Source organism: Balaenoptera ricei, chromosome 11 (assembly GCF_028023285.1).
Source record: "Balaenoptera ricei isolate mBalRic1 chromosome 11, mBalRic1.hap2, whole genome shotgun sequence".
In the NCBI taxonomy this organism is placed as follows: domain Eukaryota; kingdom Metazoa; phylum Chordata; class Mammalia; order Artiodactyla; family Balaenopteridae; genus Balaenoptera; species Balaenoptera ricei.
In genome coordinates this window covers 21282974-21310070 of record NC_082649.1, presented here as the reverse complement: position 1 = coordinate 21310070, position 27097 = coordinate 21282974, and the positions used below count along the sequence as shown (strand labels likewise).

Here is a 27097-nt window from a genome sequence, read left to right as displayed (position 1 = left end):
CAGTGCAGGGGACACGGGTTCGAGCCCTGGTCTGGGAGGATCCCACGTGCCACGGAGCAGCTGGGCCTGTGAGTCACAACTACTGAGCCTGGACGTCTGGAGCCCGTGCTCCGCAACAAGAGAGGCCGCGATAATGAGAGGCCCGCGCACCGCGATGAAGAGTGGCCCCCGCTTGCCGCAACTAGAGAAAGCCCTCGCACAGAAATGAAGACCCAACACAGCCATAAATAAATAAAAATTTTAAAAAAAAACACAAATCCAAATACCAAGCGTCAAGCAGAGACTGGATGAGAAAGAGCACAGATAAGAAGCAGGAAGGAAGGATGCAGGGTAGCTTCATGGGAAGATGTCAGAGTAGCCAAAGTTCACATTTATTAAGCTGTGGGCACCAAATGCTTAAGGAAAGTCTAGGTGATTTAACAGAACCCTTTTATGGGAGCATCTCATTTATTGAGGACCTATTACTGGTTAGCATATGTATTTCATTTTATTTGCCCAATAACCCCATGAGCTGAGCATTAAACCCTTGTTTTACTAAGGTAGAAACCAGTTCAAGGAGGTTAAATGACTTGTCCAAGGCCACAGAAAACACTAGGAAGTGAAGGTGGGGTTGACCTCATTCCTGCAGTCCCAGGATCCCTGATCTTTCTTCCACATCATGCTGCCTTCCCTTCAGGAAAAAGTCGTGTTGACTTTTTCAGCTGTCTGCAGAGTTCAAAGCAGAAAAACATGGTGTCATCTTTTGAGATATTCTATCAGTGAGAACTTGAAAATGAAGTTAAAAATTAAGCAGCAAAGCCAAACCCAGACTCTCTGCTCCGAGAACGTAGGGCTAAACCTGATGCAGTCTGCCTGCCATGTGACGCGTTATTTACCCTTGTGAAATTGTGGAATTATTTGAAAGAGAAGAAGGGACGAAAATGCCTTCTTTCTTCAAGGTAGCCTATAGTCTAGGGCTTACAATACTGGTTTAACGGTGAAGGTAAGTGCATTTCTTCTTTTGGGGTCAGAGGATAATTACTAATCAATCAGAGATCCATTAAAGGGAGGGAACAGTTTAAGGGGAAGTCAGAGGAAAACATTATCAGCAGCCTAAGGATCTCCACCTGGGAATGGTTTCTGATTTCAAAACGAAGAAACTTTCTAAAAAATGTAATCCACTCAATCAAGACCCTACAGCAAGGCTTGAGAGGCCACCAGTGTCAATAGACTCTGTGGACAATTGTCATTTCTCCAAGGATTCCGTAAGTATTTACTGTGACACCTTGATGAGTCGAACAGGCTTTGGCTGCAGAATAAAATACTGGATCAGAACTAACAAAGTTTGGGATTGGGGACTGTGATTCATGGGCCTTTTCAGATTTCTGTATATAGTTGACATTGACTCTCGGGAAAAGGAGAATATGAACAAAGTTGTGGATAAGACTGAAGGCAAGAAAACTTGTACACTTGTGGAGATCACCTGTTCTGTTGCCCTCATTGTACAGCTGAGGAAAGGTACCCCAGGAGATTATGGTTAGTACCTATCAGTGCTGTGATGGGAAGCCCTAGGGGAAAAGAAGGAGGGAAGGTGCCCTCTCCCAACCTGCCCAGAGAAAATCCCAATTCCATAGCATAGATGGACTCATACAGGCCTGGAAGACATAGCCTGAGGTTGTTCCTTGGAGGAAAGGTGCCCAGGCACTCCTGTGTTATTGCTTGGTGAGCAGAGCTGTGAGTCCCCTGTGGGCAGGGCCCCAGTTGCACCTTAATTTTGACCTAACCCTGCCTTCTAGGATTACCTACTATTGGTGCTTAGTACATTTTTCTTTTTCTTTTTTTCATGATTACATTCACATGAACTAACAGCATGATGTAAATGATCTACTGGAATAACCAATTTTATTCCAGAACTACCAATCTTTCAGAAAGGTAAACAGGTGATAAAAGAGGCCTCAGTTTTACTAGCATGGAAGAAATTACTTCTTGGCATGTTCTCTGATGTTGGTAGCAAGGTGCATCCCTTCCTCATCCATCTTCTGTATTCTAGTCCAGAAGAACCCACTTCTAAAAGGAAACATTTAAAACCAATTTAACAATCAATCAAAAGCATTTTTATAGAAAGATATTTCATTGCTGTAAACCTGTATTTATTAATCTGAGAGGGCCCAAGTGCCAATCTTGTGACTACTTATTATTATTTCTGTTGTTAATATCAATAACATTTTACAATGTATGATATTTTACATTGAGAAGGCATGTCTCATACCTTTGTTTTCATTCCCAATAGTCCTGTGAAGTAATATTATCCCCATTTTTCCTATGAAACTGTGACAGCTCTGGGATCTTATAAAATCTGCTCTGCTTTACTCAGACTGTGAATGACAGAGAAGAATTGGTCCTTGGATACCCTTTGACCTGCAGGTTCCTGCTCTTTCAACCACATGTAACATTTACTCTGAGTAAACTAGGGGACTCGGCTAACAGAGGTGATGCAAGACAGGCTCAGTATTAAGGGAAGTCTAAGAGCAACAGAAAGACCATTATAACAAAATAGTGAGTTCTAGACTAAGAGTAAGAGGATAAAAATTATTTTGCTTATGCATAAGTCATCTTGTCTATGTCTATATTATTTTTATACCAAATATAACTCTATTTTGTGTCATAAAATTATTTTTAAAGTATAGCACTTTTCTTTTACTTAATTTTAATTCAATTTTTCTATGTCTATTTACAGCTTTGACACTAGGATTCACTCTTTTTTAGAAATGTCACTCCTGAGTAGGAAGGTCCTTGACAATGTTTATAATTGGGCTAAAACTCATTCCACTGTCTCTAAGTGATATCAATTTTGCCAATTCTCAGATCCCATACTATCATATGCTTCTGTGATTATTTTAGAAAAATAGTTGCCATTACTATGTCACAGAAGGACCCTCTTTTCGATTAGTTTGGGATGTCTGCCTGATTTCTACATTTGTCTCATACACAGGAAACAGGGCAATTAACAACTGAAGTTAGCTATTAAGGCAAATTTCAAAGTAACATTTGAAACGATGAAAGCCAAGGTAGGGATGGCAGCAGATGGAATGAGAACTGAAGTGATGGGTTTGTGATATAATTCCACTATCAAAAAAGCAAGAAAAAGAGGGAAGAGAAATGGGAACATATTGTATATGTATAACTGATTCACTTTGTTATAAAGCAGAAGCTAACACACTATTGTAAGGCAATTATACTTCAATAAAGATGTTTAAAAAAAAAAAAAAAAAAAAAGCAAGAAAGAGTAGTCTTTTTTATTTTTTTAAATATTCAAAGCTCAACCTGAAAGTATTTTCATCATCAAATTTCCTTCTGGAATAAATGATTAAAACTTAATTTAAAATCATAGATAAGCAACAAGGATATACTGTAGAGCAGAGGGAATTATGGCAATTATCTTGTAATAACCTAGAATGGAGTATAATCTGCAAAAATACTGAATCACTATGCTGTACACCTGAAACTAATATAATATTGTAAATCAACTATACTTCAATTTTTTTAAAAAACCTTAACTTAAAATCATATAAATTCCTATCTGGAATACCTTAAAATGAAACTACCCTATTGTATTTTAAGCTTGTGCTTAAAATATGACCATAAAGAGGAAGTAGTATTAACAGATAGAAAAAAGCAGCAGACTGGGCATCGGGAGACCTGGTGCTGACTCAGTATACTCTGTGACTCGAAGCAACTTTTCAAGCATTCAGCACATCAGTCTTCTCATCAAAAAAAAAAAAAAAAAAAGAACAGTTGGGTCAGAGAATCTCCAAGTCTCTTTCAGCTCTAGAGCTCAATGTTTGTCAAATTGGTTGGAGAGGTTGGTGGGAAATACTTGTAGCTGAGGGTACAGTTGAAAAATTGCCTTCTGCCAAGTCTTGGGATCTTACATAACAAGAGAGATCAAATAGAAAATGGTCCAAACTCCGGGTCAACCAGGTGGCCGCTCCCGTTTATTCAGCTAAGATCTGAGTGTAGAGCCCTGAACTGAACTCCTGATATCATCCAGATGTTAGCAGGACTGGAAAGCCTTCCAAAGCACAGCAAAACCTTTTGACCCACCTCCTAGGGAAATGGAAATAAAAACAAAAATAAACAAATGGGAACTAATGAAACTTAAAAGCTTTTGCACAGCAAAGGAAACCATAAAAAAAGACTAAAAGACAACCCTCAGAATGGGAGAAAATATTTGCAAATGAAGCAACTGACAAAGGATTAATCTCCAAAATTTACAAGCAGCTCAATATCAAAAAACAAACAACCCGGGCTTCCCTGGTGGCGCAGTGGTTGAGAATCTGCCTGCCAATGCAGGAGACACGGGTTCGAGCCCTGGTCTGGGAAGATCCCACATGCCGTGGAGCGACTAGGCCCGTGAGCCACAATTGCTGAGCCTGCGCGTCTGGAGCCTGTGCTCCACAACAAGAGAGGCCGCGATAGTGAGAGGCCCGCACACCGCGATGAAGAGTGGACCCCACTTGCCGCAACTAGAGAAAGCCCTCGCACAGAAACGAAGACCCAACACAACCATAAATAAATAAATTAATTAATTAATTTTTAAAAAAAAAACAAAAAAAAAAACAACCCAATCCAAAAATGGGCAAAAGACCTAAATAGGCATTTCTCCAAAGAAGATATACAGAATGCCAACAAACACTTGAAAGAATGCTCAACATCATTAGTGATTTCTCACTAATCATTAGAGAAATGCAAATCAAAACTACAATGAGCCACATCTTCTTTATCCATTCATCTGTTGATGGACACTTAGGTTGCTTCCATGTCCTGGATAGCACAGGGAGATCAACTTGGTGCTTTGTGACCACCTGGAAGGGTGGGAGGGAGGGAGATGCAAGAGGGAAGAGATATGGGGATATATGTATATGTATAGCTGATTCACTTTGTGATAAAGCAGAAACTAACACATCATTGTAAAGCAATTATACTCCAATAAAGACGTAAAAAATAATTAAATAAAACAAAAACTACAATGAGGTATCACCTCACACCAGTCAGAATGGCTATCATCAAAAAATCTACAAACAATAAATGCTGGAGCGGGTGTGGAGAAAAGGGAACCCTCTTGCACTGTTGGTGGGAATGTAAATTGATACAGCCACTATGGAGAACAGTATGGAGGTTCCTTAAAAAACTAAAAATAGAACTACCCTATGACCCAGCAATCCCACTACTGGGCATATACCCTGAGAAAACCATCATTCAAAAAGAGTCATGTACCACAATGTTCATTGCAGCTCTGTTTACAATAGCCAGGACATGGAAGCAACCTAAGTGCCTATCGACAGATGAATGGATAAAGAAGATGTGGCACATATATACAATGGAATATTACTCAGCCATAAAAAGAAACGAAATTGAGTTATTTGTAGAGGTGGATGGACCTAGAGTCTGTCATACAGAATGAAATAAGTCAGATAGAGAAAAACAAATACCATGTGCTAACACATATATGGAATCAAAAAAAAAAATGGTTCTGAAGAATGTAGGGGCAGGCCAGGGATAAAGATGCAGGCGTAGAGAATGGACTTGAGGACATGGGGAGGGGGAAGGGTAAGCTGGGACGAAATGAGTGAGTGGCATGGACATATATACACTACCAAATGTAAAATAGATAGCTAGTGGGAAGCAGCCACATAACCCAGGGAGATCAACTCGGTGCTTTGTGACCACCTAGAGGGGTGGGATGTGGAGGGTGGGAGGGAGATGCAAGAGGGAGGAGATATGGGGATATATGTATACGTATAGCTGATTCACTTTGTTATAAAACAGAAACTAACACACCACTGTAAAGCAATTATACTCCAGTAAAGATGTTTAAAAAAAGCACAGCAAAAGCCAACATGTTTCCTTGTGCTGATATTCTCTTGTTGGCAACTGGGCATCTATTTGGGTCCATTGTAACAAAAAAAGAAAATTTCAAAACTCAGATGGGGTGATCTTGTTCTCAGAATTCTAGAGCCATTTGACAAGCAGAAAACTATCCTGACTGGCTTTATGAAGGCTAATTATTGTTCCTTCAAAGACACTGGGTATAAAATAACTACTAATTGTTTAAAAAATCACTAGATAAATATGAAAAATCATAAAGAATTACATGACCACACTGTGTTCTGTAACCCAGAAATAGCCATTGCTGGCACTTGTGTGAATCCATTTCTCTCTTCTTGGATGTACGTGTATTAACACAGGCATAGTGCTTGTTTGTATACTAGAGTACAGGCATTTCCTTAATATTATTCCATATCTTCGAAAACATTATTTTAATAAAGTCCACTATAAGAATCTATTAAAATTGACTCACCAAACCCTTACGGTTAGGTTAATTTGTCTCCTATATTATGTTGTAATAATACTGCAAAGAATATTTTTGAACAAAATTCTTCACCTGTCTCTTCCATTATGATCCTCCATCCTAAGGTCATAGATCATAAACATTCTTAAGTGTGCAGATAAGTCTTGTTAAATTTATGTGCAGAAAGAATGCAAAGCTTTGAATGATGCAATATAAGCATGATACATGTGTTTGTGAGGCCATGGATGCTTCAGTTTAGGAATGACTGCAAAACTGATGATATTCTTAGCATGAAGATTGTACCTAAAAGAAAAAAATGTATGAATCCCCAAATATTGGGGTACAGATATCAAATTAGATGTGTCCATTTCAAGGTCATGAATTCTCTTTACCTGTCAAGTAGCTGGATTTATTCATAATTATAGTAGAAAGCCCTCATTCAGGTGATTTGAAGAACTTTTCAGCCCAGTAAAGTGTCCAAATTTGTTAGCAAAGACAAGAATAAACATTTTAAACCATTAAATACTACTAGTATTATATAAATGTGTTATGCAATGTCATTCTTCATGTTCAAAGAAGGAACCATGGGACATTGTTCTGGTTGTGCAGAAAGATGTACAGAAACATGGTCAAAATGAAAGAAAGGGCTGCTCTGGAACTTTCCTCCCCAGCTCTTGAGCTTAATTTAATTTTCCTGTCTTCTAACCTTGCTTCAAGCCATGATATGCCTTACCTTTGCATGGTTCTCTGTGGTTTGCAATTTTCTCATTCAGTTCTTGCAGCACCACTCAGAAAGGAGATTTATTTTTATTGAACAGACAAGGAAATGGCCAATTAGAGAATTTAAATGACTAGCTCTACGTCACTTAGCTGGGACTTAGCCAGATTTCTTATAAAAATCGAGTCCTCCGTAAGCATAGCAATAAGGAAGCGTACTGCAAAATGTAAATCATATACCTGTGTTGGGTCAAAACTTTCATTGATGCTGAGAGAATGCAACATTAACACGAGAAAATTATTTGTGTGTCTTGTTTTGGATTGTTGTTCTTCCCCATAGATAAAAGCCCGTCGTGGTAAAAGAGATTCAGGACATAGGGAATCTCCACCACAAAGTGTAGTACAATTTCCCAGAGGAGCCAGATGGATGAGAAGCCTTCCACCAGGAAAAGTAAAGTCACATCTCTCTCTCTCTCTCTCTCTTTTGCTTTAATATTAATTTATTTATTTGGCTGCACCAGGTCTTAGTTGCAGCACGCAGGACCTTTAGTTGCAGCATGCGGGCTCTAGTTCCCTGACCAGGGATCGAACCCGGGCCCCCCTGCATCGGGAGCATGGAGTCTTAACCACTGGACCACCAGGGAAGTCCCAAGTCACATCTTGTATTTGCAGGCTACCTTATGGAAGAGTGGAAGCTTTATTTCCACATCCTCGTTCTCCATTCCTTCTCCTTTGTTTTTTATCAAGCCTCTCTGTTGTGGAGATTCTCCCAGTATAACATTGGACCAGATCCAGCCCCTCATCCTGTTACCTGCTACTTTTCCCTTAGGGAGCCCCAATGAGTTATCTATGAGAAATTACGTCAAATGATCACTGAATCCCAGGACATAAGGGATGGAATGAGTCCAGAAAAAGTCATCTTAAACAAACCCCTAACCCATATATGAGTTCCTGCTACAATATCTTTGCTATGTAGCTGGTTATTTCCCATGAGCTTTGGAAACCTCCAGTAATAGGGAAATAATTCTTTTGCAGGCAACCAAATCTCATCCCTGAGCCTATTTGGCCATTAAAAATTATTTCTCCCATTATATATATATATTTTTATATGTTTATCTGTCTCTTCACAGGTTCTCTCTTTGTTTCTCTTTAGTCCCAGTTCTCCAAATGTGCAAAAAAATTTAATCCATCATTCACATGGGAACCCTTTCAATGTAGGCCCATTGTTCCACTTCACGGGGACCTAAAAGAACGTGTTGCTCTTGTAACAGAATGACAGTTCCTCCAGTACCATATCACCTACAAACAGTAAAAATGGTTCCCCATATTAGTTTTTTTTAAGCTGAATATATGTGAAGGCAGAGCCTAGTGACATACAACAAAAATACATCCAAGGGAACATTACACTAAGGAGTTAGTGGTTGTGCTCATTTATACACTATATATCAGGTATTTTAAAAGAGAACCCTTGGATGTTAGCTTAATTCAAAGGCAGCTCTCTAAGTATAAACTTTCAAGCTTTATGGTAGATGAATATGCAAAACAGATGGGACCACAGACTTGAGACTAGGAGACTCAGGTTCTGTGACTGGCTCTTCCCCATCTTCCTCATTCACTTTATTTTGGAACAATGTGACATAAATGCCTTCATTTAATTTTTCTTATATTTTCATCTGCTTCCCACACCTCTGAAAAAAGGCCATATTTGTTTTACTTGATGGTAAGATCCCCGATTTATTGTCTTGAAGCCAACTAAAGAATATGACAAAGAAGGGTTGTAGTCATGATTATTTCGGTGAAAAAAGATGGTGGGACTGCGTGAAATCATCTGTAGTTTTCTCAGACTTAGCAGTGGGCGAAATGGAAAGAAGGTGATCTCAGTCAGGATACTCACTGCAGACATCTGTGTTATTCTCTAGTTCCCGAATTCTGTTCATTACGCTATGGACTGGCTCTCATCATGCACTTCTCAAACTTTACCGTGATAACCCAGCGTGTGAGTCTGAGCATTGCAATCATTGCCATGGTGAATAGCACTCAGCAGCCTGGTTTATTCAATGCCTCCACAGAAAGACCTCTTGCATTCACCCTCAATCGCTCCAACAGATCCACCAAGGAATTTAATTCAGGAGTAAGTATAATGGAGACCAAGGCTCTTTGTTGAGAGGGAAAACCCAGTTTGAAAGGAAGACTTGTATCTTGATTCTGTGGCATATAGAAGCATGAATTTTCAGTGGCAAACTAAAAAGGACTGGAATTATTTTTCTTTGAGATAGTGCTTACCTCTGTGATTAAAATGGTCTCACTGAGATTATTATGATTACAAGGTTGGGGGTGGGGACTATAGGAAAAACTTGTGAACACTTCTAGAAAGGAATAGATTACTGGGTATCTTCAATGAAATCTAGGTACTAGGATGTATCTAAGCACATCCTTCTGCCTGATTCTAAGCAGGTCTCTGTACTTTTCATAGTCTTTGAGCCATTTTACAACTCAGTAAGTTCTATATAATAAATAGTAATGCAAATGATTCTTGCCCATAGCTCTGCAAATGAATCTTGTTCTGTGAAAAATCAATTGCTACTCTCCTCCACTTGCCCCTCAGTTGAATAAGCCAGTTTTGCTATATATTTAAAATCTATTTCAGCATTACTTCCCGCTTATAAACGTGTGGGTCTTTGAATTCTCCTTTGGGCCAGTTGTAACATCTTACCAATTCCCCCATTAATCAATGAGTTAAATAAAATCTTTATTACATGTTCATTTTTTATTTGTATACGGATCATGATTATAACCCATTTAAATTTTTTCTTTAAACTAACATTTATTTCACATTTCTAAAGTCATCCTTGTATTTTATGATTTTGTTACCTTGAAGCCAGCTTATTTATAATGACCTCTCTGTCTCCAGTCTTTCTTCCATCATTCATTCTACACATTCACACACCTGTGCTCAAGAATCCAGGATACCTTCAAGTCGCGAACTCCTCTCTTGAGATGCTGTACTTCTCCAGAACCTGGGCGCACTTCTCAGCACACTCATATCTGCTATCCATGGCCCAGGGAGAGTCTTTGAGCAAGTCAGAGTTCCAGTTAGTTTCATTGGGTATCATTCCAAATACTGCAAGTCCACTTTTGCTGTTTTTCTTCAATAAGAATGAGTTTTCCTATTTCTCTTTATACAAATCATAGGCATTCTTCAAAGAATGGTTCAAGTACTTCTCCCTTCCTGGGACCTTCCCAAATTGTTCTCCCGTCTTCTCAAAGTCCCTATTTTACTGCCGTTCATCCTCAGACTTGAATTCTGACATGAGTCATATATCTTGTATTATTTATAGTTATTTTAAGTGGACAAAATATTTCATATTTTACATTTTTAGGCTCTTTACTTCAATTTATACCATGATGCCATGTATCTAGTGGTCTACCAAAATTATTTATTGGGTTACATCAGAAGAAAATGTGATCTTATTAATGTGTAATATGTGTTTTAGGAAGTCACCTCTGCTAGGGCAGACCATGATTCCTAAACTTGATTTTAGGGACTAATTTTGATAAGCATTCAGTAAAGTAAAGTAAAGATGTGTTTTCCTTATTTTTTGAAATGAGAGTCAGCATGTCACCTGAATTATTTACTAGAACCAAAATAGTTAAAAGAAGCTCTTTCACTATATTTCATTTACATCTTCCTATCAACTACCTATGTAATCATTTCTTTATCTCTTTTCTTCTTCATTTCTCTATTTTTTTTCCTTTTCTTCTTCATTTCTCTATTTTTTTCTCCCTCTGAGAGGAGCAAATTAGAGATATAATTGGTTGTTTGGAAAAGGTGGAATATTTGTTTGGTAAAAAATGGAGGAAAGCCAAAATTGATATTTTATAGGAGGGTCAAAACCCCAAGCAGCTCTGGCTATAAATTAGAATTTTTATAAAAGAAATTCTTAGCAAAGAATTTTCCTTTTTTTCCCCCCAGGCCTCTGTATATGAATGGAGCCCAGAGACTCAGGGTATCATCTTTAGCTCCATCAGCTATGGGATAATACTGACTCTGATCCCAAGTGGCTATTTAGCAGGGATATTTGGAGCAAAGCAGATGCTTGGTGCTGGTTTGCTGATCTCCTCCCTTCTCACCCTCTTTACACCACTGGCTGCTGACTTTGGAGTGATTCTGGTTATTGTGATTCGGACAGTCCAGGGCATGGCCCAGGTAGCTGGTTACTTTCTCATTCTGTGTGGGATATGGATTCCTGAATTCTACTAGAGATCAAGAGTCTTAATGATTTTCATTTCAGGGAATGGCATGGACAGGTCAGTTTACAATTTGGGCAAAATGGGCTCCCCCACTTGAACGAAGCAAGCTCACCAGCATTGCGGGATCAGGTAAGGATATACATATAGATCACAACTTTGTAATCTGTTTCACCCTATGACATCTTTCCTTCTATGCATAGGATGGTTTGGGGGACAGGGAGAAAAGTGCTGTAAAAATATTCAACAATGTAAGACAGTCACATAACAAATAAGACAGATACATCTGTGCTGTAAAGCCACCAAGACTCAGAAGCAGAAAAGACCATTGTGAGCATTGTGAGGGTAGTCAGAAAAGCATTGTAGGGAAAAGTTTAGAACTTTAAGAATTTGCAAAAATAGAAAAAAAAAAACCCAAGTAAACTGTATAAACACCATTTTAGCAAAGATATGCAAATGAAAATTAAGACTATCAGTGGTAAGGAGATAAATCAGTCTGGAAAGTAGAGTTTCAAGAGCCCACATTATTCTGAGTTCTTTACTCTTCTGAGCTAATATTCACAACATCCCTTTGAAGATAATTTTTAACTTTCATTTTCTTTTCTTTTGAATTTTATTTAATTTATTTTTTTATACAGCAGGTTCTTGTTAGTCATCCATTTTATACGCATCAGTGTATACATGTCAATCCCAATCTCCCAATTCATCACACCACCACCCCCACCTCCCACTGCTTTCCCCCCTTGGTGTCCATACGTTTGTTCTCTACATCTGTGTCTCTATTTCTGCCCGGCAAACCGGTTCATCTGTACCATTTTTCTAGGTTCCACATATATGCGTTATTATACAATATTTGTTTTTCTCTTTCTGACTTACTTCACTCTGTATGACAGTCTCTAGATTCATCCACGTCTCTACAAATGACTCAATTTCGTTCCTTTTTTGGCTGAGTAATATTCCATTGTATATATGTACCACATCTTTATCCATTTGTCTGTCTATGGGCATTTAGCTTGCTTGCATGACCTGGCTATTGTAAATAGCGCAACAGTGAACGTTGGGGTGCATGTGTCTTTTTGAATTATTGTTTTCTCAGGGTATATGCCCAGTAGTGGGATTGCTGGGTCGTATGGTAGTTCTATGTTTAGTTTTTTAAGGAACCTCCATACTGTTCTCCATATTGGCTGTATCAATTTACATTCCCACCAACAGTGCAAGAGGGTTCCCTTTTCTCCACACCCTCTCCAGCATTTGTTGTTTGTAGATTTTCTGATGATGCCCTTTCTAACTGGTGTGAGGTGATACCTCATTGTAGTTTTGATTTGCATTTCTCTAATAATTAGTGATGTTGAGCAGATTTTCATGTGCTTCTTGGCCATCTGTATGTCCTCTTTGGAGAAATCTCTATTTAGGTCTTCTGCCCATTTTCTGATTGGGGTGTTTGCTTTTTTAATATTGAGCTGCATGAGCTGTTTATATATTTTGGAGATTAATCCTTTGTCCATTGATTCATTTGCAAATATTTTTTCCCTTTCTGAGGGTTGTCTTTTCCTCTTGTTTGTAGTTTCCTTGGCTTTGCCAAAGCTTTTAAGTTTCATTAGGTCCCACTTGTTTATTTTTGTTTTCATTTCCATTACTCTAGGAGGTGTATCAAAAAAGATCTTGCTGTGATTGATGTCAAAGAGTGTTCTTCCTATGTTTTCCTCTAAGAGTTTTATAGTGTCCGGTCTTACATTTAGGTCTCTAATCCATTTTGAGTTTATTTTTACGTATGGTGTTAGGGAGTGTTCTAATTTCATTCTTTTACATGTAGCTGTCCAGTTTTCCCAGCACCACTTATTGAAGAGACTGTTTTTTCTCCATTGTATATCCTTGCCTCCTTTGTCATAGATTAGTTGACCATAGGTGCGTGGGTTTATCTCTGGGCTTTCTATCCTGTTCCATTAATCTATATTTCTGTGTTTGTGCCAGTACCATATTTTCTTGATTACTGTAGCTTTGTAGTATAGTCTGAAGTCAGGGAGTCTGATTCCTCCAACTCCGTTTTTTTCCCTCAAGACTGCTTTGGCTATTTGGGGTCTTTTGTGTTTCCATACAAATTTTAAGATTTTTTTGTTCAAGTTCAAAAAATGCCATTGGTAATTTGATAAGGATTGCATTGAACCTGTAGATTGCTTTGGGTAGTATAGTCATTTTCACAGTATTGATTCTTCCAATCCAAGAACATGGAATATCTCTCCATCTGTTGGTATCATCTTTAATTTCTTTCATCAGTGTCTTATAGTTTTCTGCATACAGATCTTTTGTCTCCCTAGGTAGGTTTATTCCTAGGTATTTTATTCATTTTGTTGCAATGGTAAATGGGAGTGTTTCCTTAATTTCTCTTTCAGACTTTTCATCATTAGTGTATAGGAATGCAAGAGATTTCTGTGCATTAATTTTGTATCCTGCAACTTTACCAAATTCATTGATTAGCTCTAGTAGTTTTCTGGTGGCATCTTTAGGATTCTCTATGTATAGTATCATGTCATCTGCAAACAGTGTCAGTTTTACTTCTTCTTTTCCAAATTGTATTCCTTTTATTTCTTTTTCTTCTCTGATTGCCATGGCTAGGACTTCCAAAACTATGTTGAATAATAGTGGTGAGAGTGGACATCCTTGTCTTGTTCCTGATCTTAGAGGAAATGCTTTCAGTTTTTCACCATTGAGAATGATGTTTGCTGTGGGTTTGTCGTACATGGCCTTTATTATGTTGAGGTAGACTCCCTCTATGCCCACTTTCTGGGAGTTTTTATCATAAGTGGGTGTTGAATTTTGTCAAAAGCTTTTTCTGTATCTATTGAGAGGATCATATGGTTTTTCTTCTCCGATTTGTTAATATGGTGTATCACATTGATTGATTTACATATACTGAAGAATCCTTGCATCACTGGGATAAATCCCACTTGATCATGGTGTATGATCCTTTTAATGTGTTGTTGGATTCTATTTGCTAGTATTTTGTTGAGGATTTTTGCATCTATATTCATCAGTGATATTGGTCTGTAATTTTCTTTTTTTGTAGTATCTTTGTCTGGTTTTGGTATCAGGGTGATGGTGGCCTCATAGAATGAGTTTGGGAGTGCTCCTTCCTCCGAAATTTTTTGGAAGAGTTTGAGAAGGATGCATGTTAGTTCTTCTCTAAATGTTTGATAGAACTCACCCGTGAAGCCATCTGGTCCTGGACTTTTGTTTGTTGGAAGATTTTTTTTTTTAATTTATTATTTATTTATTTATTTATTTATTTTATTTTATTTTATTTTTTATTTATTTATTTATTTTTGCCTGTGTTGGGTCTTCGTTTCTGTGCGGGGGCTTTCTCTAGTTGTGGCAAGCGGGGGCCACTCTTCATCGCGGTGCGCGGGCCTCTTACCATCACGGCCTCTCTTGTTGCGGAGCACAGGCTCCAGACGCGCAGGCTCAGCAGTTGTGGCTCACGGGCATAGTTGCTCCGTGGCATGTGGGATCTTCCCAGACCAGGGCTCAAACCTGTGTCCCCTGCATTGGCAGGCAGACTCTCAACCACTGCGCCACCAGGGAAGCCCCTGTTGGAAGACTTTTAATCACAGTTTCAAGTTCATTACTTATGTTTGTTCTGTTCATATTTTCTGTTTCTTCCTGGTTCAGTCTTGGAAGGTTATACCTTTCTAAGAATTTGTCCATTTCTTCCAGGTTGTCCATTTTATTGGCATAGAGTTGCTTGTAGTAGTCTCTTAGGATGTTTTGTATTTCTGTGGTGTCTGTTGTAACTTCTCCTTTTTCATTTCTAATTTTATTGATTTGAGTCCTCTGCCTGTTTTTCTTGATGAGTCTGGCTAATGGCTTATCAATTTTGTTTATCTTCTCAAAGAACCAGCTTTTAGTTTTATTGATCTTTGCTGTTGTTTTCTTTGTTTCTATTTCATTTATTTCCGCTCTGATCTTTATGATTTCTTTCTTTCTGCTAACTTTGGGTTTTGTTTGTTCTTCTTTTTCTAGTTCCTTTAGGTGTAAGGTTAGATTATTTATTTGAGATTTTTCTCGTTTCTTGAGGTAGGCTTGTAAAGCTATAAAATTCTCTCTTAGAACTGCTTTTGCTGCATCCCATAGGTTTTGGATCATCGTGTTTTCATTGTCATTTGTCGCTAGGTATTTTTTGATTTCCTCTTTGATTTCTTCAGTGATCTCTTGGTTATTTAGTCACGTATTGTTTAGCCTCCATGTGGTTGTTCTTTTTACATTTTTTTTCCCCTGTAATTGATTTCTAATCTCATAGCGTTGTGGTCAGAAAAGATACTTGATATGATTTCAATTTTCTTAAATTTACTGAAGCTTGATTTGCGACCCAAGATGTGATCTGTCCTGGAGAAGGTTCCGTGCACACTTGAGAAGAGAGTGTAATCTGCTCTTTTTGGATGGAATGTCCTATAAATATCAATTAAATATATCTGATCTATTGTGTCATTTAAAGCTTGTGTTTCCTTATTAATTTTCTGTCTGGATGATCTGTCCATTGGTGTAAGTGAGGTGTTAAAGTCCCCCACTATTATTGTGTTACTGTCAATTTCCTCTTTTAGAGCTGTTAGCAGTTGCCTTATGTATTGAGGTGCTCCTATGTTGGGTGCATATATATTTATAATTGTTATATCTTCTTCTTGGATTGATCCCTTGATCATTATGTAGTGTCCTTGCTCGTCTCTTGTAACATTCTTTATTTTAAAGTCTATTTTATCTGATATGAGTATTGCTGCTCCAGCTTTCTTTTGATTTCCATTTGCATGGAATATCCTTTTCCATCCCCTCACTTTCAGTCTGAATGTGTCCCTAGGTCTGAAGTGGGTCTCTTGTAGACATTTATATATGGGTCTTGTTTTTGTATCCATTCAGCAAGCCTGTGTCTTTTGGGTGGAGCATTTAATCCATTCATGTTTAAGATAATTATTGATATGTATGTTCCTATGACCATTTTCTTAATTGTTTTGGGTTTGTTTTCGTAGGTCCTTTTCTCATCTTGTGTTTCCCACTTAGAGAAGTTCCTTTAGCATTTGTTGTAGAGCTGGTTTGGTGGTGCTGAATTCTCTTAGCTTTTGCTTGTCTGTAAAGCTTTTGATTTCTCCATCGAATCTGAATGAGATCCTTGCCGGGTAGAGTAGTCTTGGTTGTACATTCTTCCTTTTCATCACTTTAAGTATATCATGCCACTCCCTTCTGGCTTGTAAAGTTTCTGCTGAGAAATCAGCTGTTAACCTTATGGGAGTTCCCTTGTATGTTATTTGTCATTTTTCCCTTGCTGCTTTCAATAATTTTTCTGTCTTTAATTTTTGCCAATTTGATTACTATGTGTCTCGGCGTGTTTCTCCTTGGGTTTATCCTGTATGGGACTCTCTGCACTTCCTGGACTTGGGTGGCTATTTCCTTTCCCAGGTTAGGGAAGTTTTCGACCATAATCTCTTCAAATATTTTCTCGGGTCCTTTCTCTCTCTCTTCTCCTTCTGGAACCCCTATAATGCGAATGTTGTTGCATTTAGTGTTGTCCCAGAGGTCTCTTAGGCTGTCTTCATTTCATTCTTTCTTCTTTATTCTGTTCTGCGGCAGTGAATTCCACCATTCTGTCTTCCAGGTCACTTATCCGTTCATCTGCCTCAGTTATTCTGCTATTGATTCCTTCTAGTGTATTTTTCATTTCAGTTATTGTGTTGTTCATCTCTGTTTGTTTGTTCTTTAATTCTTCTAGATCTTTGTTAAACATTTCTTGCATCTTCTCGATCTTTTCCTCCATTCTTTTTCCGAGGTCCTGGATTATCTTCACTATCATTATTCTGAATTCTTTTTCTGGAAGGGTGCCTATCTCCACTTCATTTTGTTGTGTTTCTGGAGTTTTATCTTGTTCCTTCATCTGGTACATAGCCCTCTGCCTTTTCGTCTTGTCTATCTTTCTGTGAACGAGGTTTTTGTTCCACACGCTGTAGGATTGTAGTTCTTCTTGCTTCTGCTGTCTGCCCTCTGGTGGATGAGGCAATCTAAGAGGCTTGTGCAAGTTTCCTGATGGGAGGGACTCGTGGTGGGTAGAGCTGGCTGTTGCTTTGGTGGGCAGAGCTTAGTAAAACTTTAATCCACTTGTCCTCTGATGGGTAGGGCTGGGTTCCCTCCCTGTTGGTTGTTTGGCCTGAGGGGACCCAACACTGGAGCCTACCGGGCCTCTTACGTGGGGTTAATGGCAGACTCTGGGAGGGCTCACAGCAAGGAGTACTTCCCAGAACTTCTGCTGCCAGTGTCCTTGTACTCATGGTGACACACAGCCACCTCCCGCCTCTGCAGGAGACCCTCCAACACTAGCAGGTATGTCTGCTTCAGTCTCCTATGGGGTCACTGCTCCTTCCCCTGGGTTCCGATGCACACACTACTTTGTGTGTGCCCTCCAAGAGTGGAGTCTCTGTTTCCCCCAGTCCTGTCGAAGTCCTGCAATCAAATCCCACTAGCCTTCAAAGTCTGATTCTCTAGGAATTCCTCCTCCCGTTGCCGGACCCCCAGATTGGGAAGCCTGACGTGGCGCTCACAACTTTCACTCCAGTGGGTGGACTTCTGTGGTATAAGTGTTCTCCAGTTTGTGAGTCACCCACCCAGCAGTTATGGGATTTGATTTTATTGTGCTTGCGCCCCTCCTACCGTCTTATTGTGGCTTCTCCTTTGTCTTTGGATGTGGGGTATCTTTTTTGGTGAGTTCCAGTGTCTTCCTGTTGATGACTGTTCAGCAGTTAGTTGTGATTCTGGTGTTCTCACAAGAGAGAGTTAGAGCACGTCCTTCTACTCCACCATTTTGAACCAATCTTAACTCTCATTTTACAAAGGAGGGAATTAAAGTTTGCAGAGATTAAGTAAATTGCCCAGAGACAAATAACTAGCTGGGGGTATAACTGAGATTTGAGTCCCGACAATTTGGTCCCAGAGTGCACACTCTCAATCACCATGCTACACTCCCCCACCAGAGCGTGTGATCATAAGGACTTGATAACTACATCACTGTTATTTGCCCCAACCTGTAGTACTGAGAATGTGTACTTGAAGAACAGAACTGAGGGTCATCAAGCCTCTCACTCCCCAGTCCAATGCATGGCTGCATCCTGCAGATTTTTACTCCAAAGCCACCGTCCTGTGTGGCTCCTTCCATTGCAGTTGTCACCATCTCCTCTATCTACAAATGCTCAATTGGTCTTCTCTCTCCTCTAGCTTTGTTTCCTTCAAACTTCTCATCAAAGCCAAGTTATCTTCCTAAAGCACAGACAGGGCATTTTTGCTAATCTGCTTAGGAATCTTCAGTGTGTGCCTTCATGATTACAGAAGAAGACTGACCCCCTTATTGCATGGATATAAAGATGCTCGACCACTTGGTCCCAACCTGCCTTTGCGCTCAACATCCCTCTGTAAGCAATGCTCAGATTGTAGCATGTACAGTCTGCACTTAACTTCTCTCTGGCTCTATTTCTACTGGCTCATTTTCCTGGAAGGTCTTTTGCTCCCAGCTTCGTTTACCAAAATTCCATCCATCCTACTATTAGCTCATGTAAACAATTTGTGAATCTTATCATCAGTTTTAATTTTCTCCTCATGTATACTTTCAAAGAAAATTGTAGTTTTATTATCATATTTATATTCCACATTCTTTTTATTCAAATTGCATATTGGGACCCATTGAAGGGGTCATAAAATCAATTAAGTAGGTCAAAACCAGTATTTTTAAAATGAAAGTGAATAGAATAGAATGGAAAATTTTGGAGTGAATTGCACACGGTAAGACTAAGTATTGATTCATGAAACTCTTGTTTGAAGTGTGTGTGTGTGTGTATTTGTGCATATATTGTGTTGCCATGAAAGATACATTTCTTATTATGGGTCTCTGAAAAATATGTTCAGACTCCAAGGTCTACCTTGTATTACACTTATAATAGTGAATTTTGTTCACGTTTTTCTCTGCAAGTGGGCTGAAATCCCCTTGAGGTCAAGGACTTTATTTTACTAGTTTTTGTAAGAGTTTCCTTTTCTGTTGCCAACCTCATATTGCCCCTGCCAGAATGTAACTCTAATTATAAGGAAATACTGGTGGGCTATGTTTGCAGAGAGTTTCTATGACAAACAAAGGGATTTGTATTTGGTCACATTGGAGTTAAGGAGCCATTGAAGTATCAGGTGGCATACTGTTATTATTTATTAATTCTAATTACTTCTCATGACTTCTCAAGATCTCTTATTGGGGGAGATCTGTGAGCTGGAAGAAAGACTCTCATCACCCAGTAATTCTAAGTCTGCCACCTCTTTGTTGGGACAACATCCAAGGAAGTCACTCAGTCTCAACCTTTGCTATTTTCCTCAGTGTTTTTTTATCCCTCTTCTCCTCAGGGGCAGCATTTGGGTCCTTCATCATCCTCTGTGTGGGGGGACTAATCTCACAGGCATTGGGCTGGCCTTTTATCTTCTACATCTTTGGTGAGTCACTTTCTCTTAACTCCTAACACCTCCACTTCCCAGGCATTTGTTTTTATGCTTACATTACCTATCGCCCACATTCTTCCCATTTGAGAGAAAATGTCCATTGTTAAATGGAAGATGACGAAGAATGTTGAGGATTGGTAGATTTCTTAGTCTAGTCTAAGAGATGACCATCTGCATGGTGCTGACTTCTGAGAAATCAGGAGTGTAGCCTTACACACCCACCCCTTCTGTAGAATCTCTGCCACCACGTCTGAAACACCAGGTCTAGTTGCTCTATGTGGTTAACATGTCAGAGCTGGTGAAGCACATTTTCAATATGTCTTCATACTTTATTATAATTATTATTTCTGCCAAGATGCCCTTAACCTATTTTCTACCAGGTGAATCTTGCAAAGCTCAAATTAAATGTACACCTCCCTATGGGGACTACCAAGACTTATCCCATTAGATTAAGTCTTTCCGTCCTCTATGATGCTTACTGATAATTTCTTTTCTAGGCTGTGTTGGCATGTAATTATTTATTTCCCCTTCTCCCTCTCCACTAGATTATGAAATGACTGAGGCAAGAAATTCATTCCATATTTTTTTTATCACTTTGGTACTATCATAGTGCCTGACTTAAAGCTTTATAAATAAAAGAATGGATAAATCCAGTAATTAGAGGAAATTTAAAGAACATTAGTCCACAGAGTCTTTTAACACAGAACCTCTTCAGGTGACAAATCTCAGCAATGAGACAAGTTTCTATTCTCAATATGGTTCCAGCTAGGACGGCTTTCTCATTAATGATGCTAATCCCAGGTCATTTTTGTCCACACATGTTGATCAGGTACTGTCAAGAAATATTTTTCTGGAAATCCATAATGGATGTATTGTTTGAATACAAATAACACTGTCTTTTGCAAATATGTTGGTAAATTTTCCTCGCCACACTCATTTTATGGCAGGTTGTTTTGTATGTGGATGAATACTTTTCTCTTCAATCCTGACTATTCAGATCTTCTAAAATACAACAGTAATGTGTGTATTAAGAAATTGTTGTTAATGACACACCACGATATATCCACTGGAGTCTGAAGAGTAACTAATCAGCTATACAGTGGTACGTTCATGCTCCTGCTCTGTCGAGAGGGCTCTGACATTGACAAATGGCACTCTACATTTAGTCAAATATTTGTAGATGAGTTGAGATGAAGAAGTGGGAAAGTTTAAGTCATGATGGTGGAACAACCATGAATTGATATGTGTGTTTTGGGGTGAGGTGTGCTACTTCAGAGGAAACTCCCTTCCCCTAGCACACAAATCTACCTGAAAACTAATTGGATCCCAGCTTCCCAGGTAGCATTGGCTGCGTCTGCTGTCTCCTGTGGTTCATGGTGATTTATGATGACCCCATGCATCACCCATGCATAAGCGTCAGGGAAAAGGACCACATCGTGTCTTCACTGGCTCAACAGGTACAGTGCAGCCCTTCTACCTGTGGGCCATGCAGAGATCTCCAGGGTAGGGTGTGGGGCTCTCAGGAGAGGCATCCTCTGTCCTGTTCCAATACCCATACTGATTAGATATTTCCTTTCAGTCCAGTTCTCCTAGACGATCTGTCCCCATAAAGGCTATGGTCAGATGCCTACCACTTTGGGCCATTTTCACGGGTTTTTTCAGCCATTTCTGGTTATGCACCATAATCATAACTTACCTACCAACGTACATCAGTTCTGTGCTCCATGTCAACATCAGAGATGTGAGTATGCTTCCTGTACTTCTATGAACATGATAATGGCAATAAGAAGAAACAGTTCTGTGCTGCCTACTACATTCTGGCTTTACACATAACCACTCATTTAACCCTCACAATGATTGAGAGACATTGTAATGATTTCCATTGCACAGGTGTAGAAATGGGGACACAGAGGGGAGATGACTTGCCCTGAATTACACAATTACTGAGTGGTAGAGCTGCTGTGGTATCTGTGTTCTTAACCACTATGCAACGCTGCCATACTAGCTGATGCTTCAATTTCTCTTAGAAATGAGTAGTGCTTTTCTCTGGAGACCAGTGTAACGCAAGTGCTGGCTCTCTTACCTGAGAAAGTGTTCTCCTCATGTGGAAAAGGATGCTAATTTCCTTAAAGCAACTCCAAGTGTCAGGAGGGTGGGCTAATGGTTGGTCTGTGTAACTGATAAACTCTGGTGCCATATGCACCTCTGTAACTACTCACTGTATACATTTCCTTCCTTCAGAGTGGGGTTCTGTCCTCCCTGCCTTTTATTGCTGCCTCAAGTTGTACGATTCTAGGAGGTCAGTTGGCAGATTTCCTCCTGTCCAGGAATCTTCTCAGATTAATCACCGTCCGAAAACTCTTTTCATCCCTAGGTAAGGATGGGGGGACTCGGTTAACCAATCCCTTTTTCCACACATGGTCAGAGAAGTTTCCTGATGGTGTGTCCCCATTGCCCAGGGCTCCTCCTTCCATCGCTGTGTGCTGTTGCCCTGCCTTTTGTGGCTTCCAGTTACACAACAACTATTATTTTGCTGATACTTATTCCTGGGACCAGCAACCTGTGTGATTCAGGATTCATCGTCAACACCTTAGATGTCGCTCCCAGGTAAGATTTTACCTTTTTATTCCCCTCCCCCAGGCCCTTCCGGAGGTTTAGGCCTCAGTCTTCTTGCAACTACTTCTTGTTGTTGACATGCACAAAATGATGGCAGAGTAATAGCAAATAACTAGAAATGTCAGTACGTGGCCATGACCTAAGGCGTTTTTAGAACAACAGTGCCCAATCTTGGCCAGTAACAAGTAGATGAAACTTCCTTAGCTTCTCCACTAGAGATTGGACTGTGCGTTCTGGGAAATGACCCACACACGTGTTTTGGAAAAGCTTCCAGAGTGTTGATGATATTAGCTACCACATATGTATACACTTGCCCTGAGCCAGATCCTATTCAAAGGACTTCTCATATATCAACACATCTGATTGGCATAACTACATGTCCTATTGTTATCCTCACTTTATAAGGGAGATGACTGAGGCACAAGAAGTTTAAGTGACATGTCTGAGGTCACACAAAGGCAGAGCCAGGATTTGGACCCAGGCCGTCCGTCCAGTGTATGTTGTCTCATCCACTGCACAAACTGCCTGCCATGCTGAGATGCTGTGGTGGGAACCTGGGCTCCTGAGAGACAGAATTGTTTCCTAGTTGTTGAGTTGGTGGATAGGTGATTTCAGGTTTGGCAAACAGACATTGCCCTAACTATCTTGAAGTGAACAGAAAAAACTGAATTAGGCTAAATGACTTTGCTATTAGAGCTGAACTGCATTAAAGTTGAGTTGCTGAAAAGTGATAGGCAGCTTTCTATATACAATCATCTCCCCGCAGGTATGCAAGTTTCCTCATGGGAATCTCAAGGGGATTTGGGCTCATCGCAGGAATCATCTCTTCCACTGCCACCGGATTCCTTATCAGTCAGGTTGGGCCAGTTTATTGAACATCTGCAAGTGGCAGGTATTATTTTAGGCACTGGGGATTCACAACAGGGCCTCTGTTCTCAAGGATTGTATGGTCTGATGGGGAAAGTAAGCCTGGATACCAACACAATTACTCTGTTTGTAGGGGACTCTAAATCAGAGCCTGGTAGTTCACATTTCCCAGGGAAAGAGAAGTAAAAGCTGAATTTCTAAAAATGAATAGGTATTAGATTAATGAAAATGAGCAGTTCAGGCACAGAAAATAGCACATGTGACTTCCTAGAGGAACAAAAGTATGAAACAGCTCTTAGTTATGACCAGAGTGAATGATACATGTCAAGGATAAGAGATGAAGACACAGGAGCAGAGGGGAAGGTTATGAACAGTCTGTTCAGATTAATTCCAATTTCTAAAAAAAAATCACAAAATGGAAACCCAAAGGGTCCCAAGGCCAGCTTGAAGAGAGGTTAAATCATGGGTGGAAAGAGAAAGGCTGTGACACAGAGCAGGGAGCATAGCCCATGAGGCTTGCTCAGTACCAAGTGTGGGCTGGTAGGGAGGATGGAAAGGCAGAACCAGGCTGGGGTGGCAGGATGACATGAGCCAACTTACAGAAAAAGATTTGTTTTGTTTTCAATACATCTCTAGGTGATCTATTTTCAGGTTGCTTTTTGGCCAAATTGCTAGGAATCCACTTTGACTATAATGCCAGAAATGAACTGTGACTTACAAGGGCTGGATGAGGAAAATCATACAGTCAGACCAAGTGTAACTCACATCATATTGAGATGTCCGTCCAGGGGGTTGTTGTGACTGATGTCGACAGTCAAAAACAAAACAAATCAGAGAGAGCACAAGAGTGAAAATCTTAAAGCTGTTGTTTTAGGCATAATTTTAAATGAGTAATACGATATTTTCAAGAATGTTGAGATCCAAATTTCTAGAAAAACATTAGTGTAGGTTAATTTATTTGGGTTTAAAGAAAAGTTCATCCCAAGCCAGAACCCAGTGTTCATTTTAGCATCCTCTTGTTTCCATCAGTTTCATAAAACCTTCTTTGAGAATTCAAGGTGCTCAGTGGTTATTGCATATTGTTCCCTAGATTCTTTGTGATCAGTGTTGCAATATACAAAACGGAAGATTTCTAGAACTAGTGGAGAAGGAACTGTGAGGCTGATAATTCTGTGTCTTTTTTTTTTTTTTTTTCTCCAGGATTCTGTGTCTGGATGGAGGAATGTCTTTTTCCTTGCTGCTGCTGTCAACATGTTTGGCCTGGTTTTTTACCTCACATTTGGACAAGCAGAAATCCAGCACTGGGCCAAAGAGAGGACTCTTACCCATCTCTGAGGATATAGTTGCAGACTTAAATGTAGTACTGACCATTAACTTTTTCAACATTTTTTACTTATTGTCATTCTCTTTTCATATTCTTGGCCATAGGCTCAGCAGTTCTCAATTTCGGTTACATGTTAGATTTCCCTGGGGAGTTTCTAAAATATACAGATGAATGGGCTCTACTCAGGAGATTCTGAATGAATTGGTCTGGGATAGAGCCCAGATATCACTAATTTTTAGACACTCCCCAGGATTTCTAACATGCAGCCAGGGTTGACAACCTGCTAGACAAACATGAAACATCAATTCCTGTTGCCTTTGAATTTTCCTTTTTGTAAGAAACTAGATAAAAAACTGTGTTAAAATAATCACTGATAAGTACCTTCATGAGGGTGATTATAGACACAGAGAAGATCTACTAGAACCAGAGTTGTATGTTCTAGAGCTCAGCACAGAATCTTAAGGCTGTAATCCACAGTGTTAACATTTTTATTGTTTTTATACATTGAGAAACATGGATGTTTATTTATGTGGTTGCATTCTATTAAAATTCACATGCTAAAATTTAATGGGCCATTTAAAAATTATTTACATTAGGATTATTTCCATCAGGCAAAATAGATATTTATTTATCCTAGGTAATTTCCAGGAGATTAACAACTAGGAAATGAAAAGGAGAAGATTAAATTAGGCTAACTGAAAATCATGGGAGAGAGAAGATAGAATTGGAAAGCTTACAATGTAAAAAGAAGGGATGTGAAGGGAGGCAATGTGGGCAGTTCTAGAAGAGACATTGAGATAGTTTGGTCCATAGAATGAAAATTAGAGGAAGATGACAGAGGCACTTTCAAATGAAATGAAGACTTAAATGGAGGAGACGAATACTGAAGGTATAACAAGATGGAAGAAAGCATGGAACAATATCACACACACCAGAGAAATTCCTCCTTAGGATTGAAAAAGATCATTTGACCTTCTTCAGATTTTCCTTATTTGCCCAAGATTCTCAGATAGTCATCATCAACCCCAACAGGAATTAATTCTGTCTCCTAACCCTTAAAACACATCCTCTAGGTTGTCTCTACACAGAAAGCTGATGTCAGTTTTGCTGTAACTATTCCAGAGGAGAAATTCTTAGCATGTTTAGAAGCCAAGTAGAACCACAGGGACTAAAGCCTTGGGCTAATTTAGCAGATAAAGAGAATCTCCTAATGCAAATCAACAGGTATTTTTGAGCAGGTGCTTTAAAGAAAACAGATTGACAGGCTATGAGGGTGATACTGAGATAAGAACACTCTGGCTCTGTCTTCTGGGTATTTACAATTTAGAGAGGAAGGAGAGTTTGTAGTAAACAAAATGAAGAAAAAAAGAGAGGAGTAGTAAAATTAATTAAATTAAATACAGGCAAAAAAAAAACCAGACAACACAATAGGCAAATATTTTGAACAAAGACTTCATAATAGAGAAATTCTAAGTGGTCTATAAACATATAAATCGGTGCTCAACTTCCTTAGACATTAGATAAATGAACATCAAAACCACAGTGAGATACCAGTACATGCTTAACAGAAAGAACAAAATAGAAGATGGAAAACAGCAAACGTTGGCAAGGTGTGGAGCAACTGGAATTTTCACACCCTATGACTGCAAGTACAAATCAGAACTCGGGGAAAGTTTCTTAGCAATATCTCCTAAAGCTAAATTTAGACATTCCAATGACTTAGACATTTCACTTAGAAATGTACATAGACATTTGGAAAAAGATGTACAACAATGTTCATAGGAGCACTACTTATAGTAGCCCAACAGCAAACAAATTGTCAAGAGAAGAAAGAGTAAAAAAAATGGTGGTGTATTCATACAGCAATGAGAATAAATAGACCACAATACACAACACCATGGATGGATCTCATAAACACAATTTTAAATGAAAGAAGACAAAAAAAAACTTCTTTAAGAAGTTTAAATAGTTCAAAAAAAAAACAGACAAAACTAATCTATCCAATTAAAAATCAAGTTAGGAATTCCCCTTGAGTAGGAGTGGAAGGGGGCACTTCAAGGAGGCTCCTGAGGTGCTGGTAATGACCTATTACTCGGGTGCTAGTCACATGGGTGTTTTTACTTTGTGAAAAGTGTATATTTATGATTCGTACGTTTTTGTGTATATAAAAAGTAAAACATTTACTTAAATTCAGTGTTTCATCCACTTCAAAGTTTCTCCTCTCTCTTCAGCTTACGTCTGACAAATGGAGCAGTTGGGAAGGAGGCGTGGTCTCTACTTTCACGTGCTCCCTGATTCTCTGTCTCCTCCTCCTTTGCCCGACCCTCCAGCATCAGAGCAGGGAGGAAGGCAGCAGGACAGTCTGTGTTGTCAGCTTTTGGATTAAAGTCTAAGTTCCCAAACAGCAAAATGAATGAGCTTGGGCTTCCTAAGAAACCCAGTCCCTGGAAGCATTTGGTTGTCATCGGTGGTAAAGGTAAGAATAATGG

The 27097-nt window shown here is 39.2% G+C and overlaps 1 protein-coding gene and 1 non-coding gene across 3 annotated transcripts in view; one reads left to right on the top strand and one right to left on the bottom strand.

Moving 5' to 3' along the window:
- Nucleotides 1–25176, top strand: part of SLC17A2 (solute carrier family 17 member 2) — a 68561-nt gene extending 43385 nt beyond the window's left edge. The window contains exons 1-10 of one of the 2 annotated variants that reach the window (XM_059938071.1): nucleotides 7472–7499; nucleotides 8968–9179; nucleotides 11022–11255; nucleotides 11341–11428; nucleotides 19709–19795; nucleotides 21140–21258; nucleotides 21381–21542; nucleotides 22043–22175; nucleotides 23184–23274; nucleotides 24485–25176. In XM_059938071.1, the coding sequence (XP_059794054.1) occupies nucleotides 7472–7499; nucleotides 8968–9179; nucleotides 11022–11255; nucleotides 11341–11428; nucleotides 19709–19795; nucleotides 21140–21258; nucleotides 21381–21542; nucleotides 22043–22175; nucleotides 23184–23274; nucleotides 24485–24779 (1449 nt within the window). In that variant the 3' untranslated portion in view covers nucleotides 24780–25176. Of the gene's footprint in view, nucleotides 1–7471; nucleotides 7500–8967; nucleotides 9180–11021; nucleotides 11256–11340; nucleotides 11429–19708; nucleotides 19796–21139; nucleotides 21259–21380; nucleotides 21543–22042; nucleotides 22176–22260; nucleotides 22409–23183; nucleotides 23275–24484 lie in introns of those variants that run through there. The other variant, XM_059938072.1, reaches the window with a different exon arrangement.
- TRNAR-CCG (transfer RNA arginine (anticodon CCG)) lies at nucleotides 7619–7692 on the bottom strand. Its single transcript has one exon. It is a non-coding gene; the product is annotated as a tRNA-Arg (tRNA).
- Nucleotides 25177–27097: the final 1921 nt, after the last annotated feature.